The sequence below is a fragment of the Tasmannia lanceolata genome, unplaced genomic scaffold (assembly GCF_043159265.1).
Source record: "Tasmannia lanceolata isolate RefF3 unplaced genomic scaffold, GAP_Taslan_0.1 ptg000914l, whole genome shotgun sequence".
Lineage (NCBI taxonomy): Eukaryota > Viridiplantae > Streptophyta > Magnoliopsida > Canellales > Winteraceae > Tasmannia > Tasmannia lanceolata.
In genome coordinates this window covers 1,710-10,751 of record NW_027519579.1, presented here as the reverse complement: position 1 = coordinate 10,751, position 9,042 = coordinate 1,710, and the positions used below count along the sequence as shown (strand labels likewise).

The window sequence follows — 9,042 nt, the reverse complement described above, 5'->3', positions numbered from 1 at the left end:
TCCGTCTCATACGTGATTTCCAAAATAGTGTTCTCCAATATCTAGAGAGGCAAACTGGTTGGGTAGAGATGGAGTAGCGGGGGTTAGGATTGAGTTTTTTGGTCTTCTCCTTTGCCTATTGTCTTTGTTTGACCATCTCAGAGCTAGCTTCATGCAATCTATTGGTGAAACCTCTAGTTGGGAACAAAAGGAAGAGAAGAAGGAATTGGTTTGAGGACAAAAACCTCAGTCATAACCGGATTAGAAAGCACCATTTCCTAGTGGCTAAAATACTCTATAAAATGCCACCATAGTTCACAACCAAATTATAAGAAAAAGGCAAGCCTTAACAGTGCAAACACTAAAACATGAGTGTGATAATACCATTAGTCACAAGAGATAGAACAAAGATTGGGCTGATGCCATTTACTATTAACCAAATATTTAAAAAAACTATACATATAACAAGATTTAAGTGATGGAATCATTTCCCAAAGTAGAACAATAATTATATAATTGGTAGAGCACAATTAGGAATAATGTCAACTTTAAGAGACTTAGAAAATGATGCTAGAAAGAATAAGAAAGCTAGTTGAGATATACACAATAGAAAGAGTATACAGGAAGTTCTTTGAACCCTTTTTTTCTTTTTAAAAAAAATGATAGCAACTCACATATTCCTCTATAAGTTAGACAATCCTAACACCAAACACCATGAGGAGACAACTAAAGTATTTAACACTAACCAACCTTGAGAGGAAATCTTCATACAAATAAGCAAAATAGAATAGGTAGACCATTCAAATAACTGAAATAAAAGATCCGAAAATAAACATTTCAATTTAGGATAAAAAACACTCTCACAAAATATGAAAATCAATTTTCACATCAAAGATCATTCAATCACTTTCATAGTCATCATTTTCCAAAATTGCTTCTGGAAGCTAGTGTCCTGTTTCAAACCCCTTCTAATACAAACTGAATTTTTTTTTTTTTTTAACATCCATCGTAATCTAGCTTTAGTCTCTATATATATTTTCATTTCACATCTCATTTTTAAATACATTCAAATCATAGTAGGGAAAGGCACACACACACCTTTTTTTTATATCAGTTTTCACATTTTTTTACTAGTCTCTTATTTATATATTCGAGTATGTTCGTTACAACTCCAACCTATCAGTTCTACACCTTAGAACCAACCTGAATCTATATAAAGGCTCTATTTACTAGCTAACTAAAGAGGGGTTTTCAAGTCTCAAAACAAAACCTCAAAATATAGTTATCCACCTGAAATAGGGTTTCTAACTCAGGGTTTTCAAGTCTCTAAACAGGGTTTCCAAGTCTCTAAATGGGGCTTACCAAATATTTAAAGAGGGGTTCTCAAGTCTCAAAACAAAACCTCAAAATAGGGTTTTCCACCTGAAATCGGCTTTTCAACTCTCTAGGAGGGGGTTTTCAAAGCTTTTCAACTCTCTAGGAGGGGTTTTCAAATCTCTAGAAGGGGGTTGTCAAAGGTTTTAAGGTCTATAAAAGAGGGGTTTTCAAATCTCTAGAAGGGGGTTGTCAAAGGTTTTAAGGTCTATAAAAGAGGAGTTTTCAAGTCTCTAAATGGGGCTTACCAAATATTTAAAGAGGGGTTTTCAAGTCTCAAAACAAAACCTCAAAATAGGGTTTTCAACTCTCTAGGAGGGGGTTTTCAAAGCTTCTAAAGTCTATAAGAGAGGGGTTTTCAAATCTCTAGAAGGGGGTTGTCAAAGATTTTAAGGTCTATAAAAGAGGGGTTTTCAAGTATCTAAATGGGGCTTACAAAATATCTAAAGAGGGTTTCCAACTCTCAAAACAAAACCTCAAAATAGGGTATCCACCTAAAATCGGGTTTTCAACTCTCAAAATAGGGTAATCCACCAGAAATCATTAGAGATGAACAAAATACAAAACTCTAAACAAGATAAAACAGATACTGACAAAACAAAAGCATTGCAAAACCCTAAAAAAAAATGAAAAACAAAACCGAGATAGAGAAAATGGGGAAAAAAAAAAACTCACGTGTTCGTCGACTTTTTCCACCTCTAATGGTGGCTGCAAGCGAAGGAGATGACCGGTAGGTTAAAACCCCCAAAGTAAAAAAATGGAAACAGTAAAGGAGGGAAGAGGGAAGAGGGAAGAGTAAAAAAGTAAAAAGGAAAGTCGTCATTAGGAAAAGGGCATTTTCGACCACAATTTTTCATCCGTACATATTTTGTCCCCCATTTGTAACTTCTGAAAAGCCTGGGTCCAGTTGATAATTCTGCCTAATTTCTGTCCCCATTTGGTAATTGATCCTTAACGAAAAGATAAAAGTAATAAACAAGCCACAAGATGAACATCAAGATTTTACATGGTTCGGCCAAGCCTACTCTACGTGCGAGAAACACGATCTTCCACTATGAGAAAAACAATATACAATGATTACAATGGATTTAAAACTCAAAATCCAAAACCCGCAACCCTTTCCTTGCTTTCCAAATCCAAGACTGTACACCGAGAGAAAGCCGAGAGCAAATCCAAGAGAAACCCAAGAGAATAACCCAAGAAGAAAACCCTCTCTTTTCTTCTCCCTCTCTCTCCTTTACCTTGAAGTAGCCGACGCACTCCAAGCCTTCTTGCCACAGCCCACACACAAGACGAAAGCGTTCTCACCTTTTTCTTTTCGATTATGTTTTCCAAAAAAAACCTAATTGCCTCGCCTTCCCACCCAAGCAAACCCATCCCGGTTGGAAATAAGGCAACTTTCCAAATGGCTCCTGCACTGGGCGGTCCTTTTAGAATGATACAACGATTATATTATTTTTTGGTTGGTAAGCTGGGATCGAACTGGCAACCATTCACCTAGCCCCAACTACTGATACACATATTTTTGTGAAGGGAAGTGATACATTCGCCTCTTCTTCTACTTGGGACAATCCCGTAAAGTGTATTTATGAATACTCTTTTACACTTAGAGGGGGGCTGTCAGGTTAAAAAAGGTATAAATTTAGGGAGTGATAAATCGACTCCCCATGTGTCTATCTAGACGGGGAGTCGATTTATCCATTACCTGCCCTAACTTTATCGTTTCCCTTTTTTTCAACGGCAATATTTTTGACCTATTTCTTGATAACGACACACCTATATTTATTTTTACAGTTTTTCTCTCAGAAGATATAATTTTTGTCGTCCGTCTTAGAGAGAGAGAGAGAGAGAGGCCTGCAATTGAAACAAAGAATAGATAGAAAACTTGCTCGATCGACCTGCAATATGTTGACGTGGCAACCCACATGGAGGGATAAATGGTAATACCTGATAGTTGTTGTATCCGATCTCGGATTCGAAATGGATTTGGACTCGTCCTTGGTGCGGAAGACCGATCCGGATCCGACCCAAAACCACGATGAGTACATCGATAAACAGGAGGAACAGGCACCACAGCCTCCTCCTCCTCCTCCTCCTCCTCCTCTGGGGGGCCCACGACCTGCGCCCAATTACTCGGTTGCGAACGCCATCATCGATAAAAAGGAGGACGGTCCTGGGTCCCGATGTGGCCACACCTTGACTGCTGTTGCCGGCATAGGAGAGGAAGGAACGACAGGATATATGGGCCCACGTCTTATCCTCTTCGGTGGCGCCACCGCACTTGAAGGCAATTCCGCCGTTTCTGTGGGCCCTCCTTCACCTTCACCCGCCGGCGGCATCCGTGTGATTTCTTTTCTTTTCTTTTTCCCTTACTTTTTCTTAGTTCGCTTGTTTGGATGATGAGGAGAAAGGTTGATTCGAGGCAACCCGACCTCAACACCCAAAAACCCTTTGGAGCAATCCCCAAGGGAAAAAAAATGAACTTTTTTGGTGTTTGTCTGTGAATTTAGCATCACACTCCATCCATACTACCAAATAGCTAATTATTGCTTGTCTGGTGACGTGGTACCTATCAGCTCTCCTTATACTCTCCATGCCGAAGTGAAGTGGAATTCTTCAAGTAGAATTTTGCTCTCTCTCCCTCCCCCCCCCTCTCTCTCTCTCTCTCTATATATATATATATATATATATATATATATATATAAACTGATTATGAGCTTGAAGCTCATATAGCTTAAATGAGCTTGAGGGCCCAAACACATGTGTGCCCACATTGTTAGGAAGATCCAAAGCATTCATTTGAAAAGCCCTTACATAGATAGGGTGTGTACAAAAAATCAGCTCCATAGGATCATCCTAACCCATCCAAAAGTGGAGGGCAAAATGGACAGACATCGTTTGCCACAAATCTGCCAATTTTTGCCCTCCGCTTTTGGAAGGGTTAGGATGATCCAATGGAGCTGATTTTTGGTACACACCCTATCTATGATGGGGCCTTGCAAATGAATGGTTTGGATGTCCACAAAAAATGCGGGACCCATGTGTTTGGATGATCCTATGGAGCTGATTTTTTGTACACACCCTATCTATGTAAGGGCTTTTCAAATGAATGCTTTGGATCTTCCTAACAATGTGGGCACACATGTGTTTGGGCCCTCAAGCTCATTTAAGCTATATGAGCTTCAAGCTCATAATCATTTTCCTCATATGAGGAAAATGTTTGGGCCCTCAAGCTCATTTAAGCTATATGAGCTTCAAGCTCACAACCATTTCCCTCATATATATATATATATATATATATAGAGGAAAGTGTTGGTGAGCTTAAGCTCACCAAACTTATGGTGAGCTTAAGCGCCCCAATCACATGGGTCCCACATTTTCTGTGGTGATCGAAACCATTCATTTGCAAGGCCTTATCATAGATAGGGTGTGTACCAAAAATCAGCTCCATAGGATCATCCTAACCCCTCCATTTGTGGAGGACAAAAATGGGCAGATTTGTGGACAAATAATGTCTGTCCATTTTGACCTCCACAAATGGATGGGTTAGGATGATCCTATGGAGCTGATTTTTGGTACACACCCCATCTATGTAAGGGCCTTTCAAATGAATGCTTTGGATCATCCTAACAAAGTAGACCCCAATGTGATTAGGCGCTTAAGCTCACCAACACTTTCCTCATATATATATATATATATATATATATATAAGAAAAGTGTTTCTAGTCTGCCGACATTCTCTAGTCCGGCGACCAAAAACACTTGGGTCCCACCTTATTTGGGTGATGCAAAGCATTCATTTGATGGGCCCTGACATAGAGAGGGTGTCCACAAAAAATCAGCTCCATAGGATTATCCCAACCCTGTGATTTGTGGAGCTTAAAATGGACGGCTATAAATCGGCACAAATCTGTCCATTTTTTAGCTCCACAAATGGAAGGGTTAAGTTGATCCTATGAAGCTGATTTTTTGTGGACACCCTATCTATGATGGGGCCTATCAAATGAATGCTTTAGATCACCACAAAAAATGTGGGACCCTATATGAGAAAAGTGTTTCTAGTCTGCCGACTAGAGATCATTCTCTAGTCCGGCGACCAAAAACACTTGGGTCCCACATTTTTTTGTGGTGATCTAAAGCATTCATTTGATAGGCCCCATCATAGATAGGGTGTTTACAAAAAATCAGCTTCATAGGATCAACTTAACCCTTCCATTTGTGGAGCTAAAAAATGAACAGATTTGTGCCGATTTATAGCCGTCCATTTTAAGCTCCACAAATCACAGGGTTGGGATGATCCTATGGAGCTGATTTTTTGTGGACGCCTTCTCTATGTCAGGGCCCATCAAATGAATGCTTTGCATCACCCAAATAAGGTGGGACCCATGTTTTTTGGTCGCCGGACTAGAGAATGATCTCCAGTCGGCAGACTAGAAACATTTCTCTCTCTCTCTCTCTCTCTCTCTCTCTATATATATATATATATATATATATATATATATATATATATATATATATATATATATATATATATATATATAGGGAAATGTTTTCTGCACGATACCTCAGATAAGTTATCTGAGCAAGAGCTCAAAAAAACATATGGGCCCATAGTTTGGATGATCTAAAGCATTCATTTCGATATTCCAAAAATAAATAGATTGTGCACAAAAATCTGGTCCACTGGATTATCCTAACCCTTCGATTTGTGGAGGTTTTAGTGGATGGGTATAAACCTCCACAAATCTGTCAATTTTTAACGTCCAAAAATTGAAGGGTTAGGATGATCTTATGGAGCTGATTTTTTGGGCACACCCTATCTATGTAAGGGCCTATCAAATGAATGCTTTGGATCATCCAAACAATGTGGGCCCACATGATTTTTTGAGCTCTTGCTCAGATAACTTATCCGAGGTATTGCTCAGAAAATGTTTCCCCTCATACATATATATATATATATATATATATATATATATATATTGGTAATGGCACCCTACCATTAGTTATATGAGATTGGCAACCAATTAACCAAACACTACTTATCATTATTCTACCAGTAAATCCTAGGTAGATCAAACATTACAAAAGTTTGTCTACTCCCTGTTGACTACTTATACCACTAATCGACATGGTAACCATCTACATCTAAACTGAGCCTAAAGCACATGCCCATAACTACATAATGACTACATTACAACTCCCTTGAGAAAAACAGTGATTTAATTCGAGGAAACTTGGACCTCCAAAGAATTGATTCGAGGAAACTCGGACCTCCAACGAGCTAATTCGAGGAAACTCATGCCTCCAATGTGCTAACTGCACTAATTGTGATTATTCCTTGCCGAATAGCCACACGGCATCTACATTATATAGAAATTGAGGAAAGTAAAACAGGAAATATAAATCTGCAAAATAGGAAAAGGAAATTAGGCCACGTTTGGATACCTCATGTTTTAGTATTTGGAGATGGATTTGAGTTTTGGATACAAAATACATCAATTATCCTCATGCTAATGTTGTGAGAGGGAGGGAGAGACTGCTGGCTGCTATAGCAGCAAGGTTGAGTAGCAGCTAGGGTGAAGGTAATTGCCACAAATATTGATTTCCAAATAATGTCTTGCACGACAGGTTGTAGCTGATTTGGAAATCTAAGGATCTGATCCAGTTCCAAATTTCAACTGCAAATTGGAGAAATCCAAATCTAAATCTTGTGGGTATCCAAACGTGGCCTTAAGGAAACCTACTAGAATATGGCAATAGCATAAATAAGGAAAAACATACGTGAAAAAGAAAAAATGGTTCTAACATACCCTTGTAAACATGGTAATTATATGCACATTTCATCTGTCCGTGACATTCTTTCTTGAGTTCCCCTCTATGCATGAAACCCTAATTTTCTCAACTCGTCCTAATATATGAATACATAGATTGCCATTATGGTCGAATTCTATGTGCACTGTAATATTTTGCTTCTCCACACAAACCCAAAAAAAGAAGAAAGACAAGGAAAAATAAAATAAAATTGTAAGCTTCTGCCATGTATAAGGTCCTCAGTAACTATATATGCTTCTTCAACCTGTTACCCAATTTGTTGCATTGTTGCTTATATTGTCTTTGTCTCTTTGAGAAAATTGTTATTTAAGATGTTTTAAGCGTGGGATTTCTTTCATCGCAGGACTCGCTGGTGCAACTGCTGATGTCCATTGTTATGATGTTTTGTCTAACAAGTGGTCAAGGTGAAGCCATAACTGATGCTTAATTTGTAATGGCACAAATGATATTGCGTGGCTCTTCATAATAAATTAGCAAGTCACTAGGTTTAGTAAAATGGATTGTGAATGGTGGTATTATCCAGAATTAAAGTTGTATTACATTTTTGATGGGTCCTCATCTTTATGTTTTAATGCCATTTGGTTTCTGAATACAAATTATAGTCACCCGAGAATTTATTGTGCTTGTCGCTCATAAACTCCTTTTGGTTTGATAAAATATATGGCATGATTGTTTATTATGAACATGTACACTGCTAGTTTTCCTTTTCATGTGCTAGTCTTAGTACTTTCATTCAGTTATGTCATATATGTGTGTTTTTGATGAACTTCTTCACAGGCTTACTCCGCTTGGAGAACAACCCTCACCTAGGGCTGCTCATGTTGCAACTGCTGTAGGTACCATGGTGGTTATCCAGGTAATTGTAGAGCTAAAATGTTGATCCTCTTTGGTTATACAAGCCTCACTTGTACTCTTAGACAAAAGAAGTACCCTTCACAATCTATATCAATTTTCTTGTCGCAACCCAGGGTGGAATTGGTCCAGCTGGATTGTCTGCTGAGGATCTACATGTTCTTGACCTAACACAACAAAGGCCACGGTGGCATAGGTTGTAGTAATATTCTATAGAGCTGCTTGCATATTTGCTTGTTTCTTTATGCTAGATCCTTTTTTATTCAATAAAATCTGTGTTCGTGTTTCTAGGGTAGTTGTCCAAGGCCCTGGTCCAGGACCTCGTTATGGACATGTGATGGTTCTAGTAGGACAAAGATTTTTATTGGCAATCGGCGGAAATGATGGTACTAACTTTCTCTCACCTTTTAATGCTGGAAAGTTTGTTTTTTCACTTTTTGTTCACCAAATGGATACTATACTTTCAATATTTTGAGTATGTGTTAGGACGGTGAATAATTGGTGCATGTTGTCTAGGAAAGCGGCCTTTAGCTGATGTTTGGGCCCTTGACACGGCTGCCAAGCCTTATGAATGGAGGAAGTTGGAGCCAGAAGGGGAAGGGCCACCTCCATGCATGTGAGTTTCGTTTCTCTTTCTCATAGTCATAGCATCTTCTCCATTGGTTTATCTAGCTATGCATGTATGTTCTGCTTTGCATTATTTAGAGATATATCACATTTGGTTTCTTTGGCTTTGTACTCGCTCCTAGATAATTCCAGCTAGACATTTTTCTTTTGCTACTGAATCACTTGCTACCGTTATTTTTTCAGTTCTCTGTTGACCTCTATATACTGTAGAGGTACGTAAATTGGATAAGTGATCATTTTCAAGGATCAACGAGTGTTTTGTACTGGGAACTTCAAACTCTTTAGTCTTTGGTTTTGTTGGGCAATACTCAGTACACTGCCACAAATCATGGGATCAATACTATAATTAAACAATTGGTTGCTCATAAACAACTTTTA

General features: G+C 38.6%; 1 protein-coding gene across 1 annotated transcript; it reads left to right on the top strand.

The window, feature by feature from the left end:
* Positions 1-3,157: 3,157 nt before the first annotated feature.
* Positions 3,158-8,653, top strand: LOC143869064 (serine/threonine-protein phosphatase BSL3-like; the record flags this gene model as incomplete). The annotated part of the gene is made up of 6 exons (XM_077376237.1): positions 3,158-3,694; positions 7,529-7,589; positions 7,963-8,041; positions 8,154-8,233; positions 8,329-8,423; positions 8,554-8,653. Coding segments are annotated over exons 1-6 (776 nt in total), but the record flags the coding sequence as incomplete, so codon positions are not given.
* Positions 8,654-9,042: the final 389 nt, after the last annotated feature.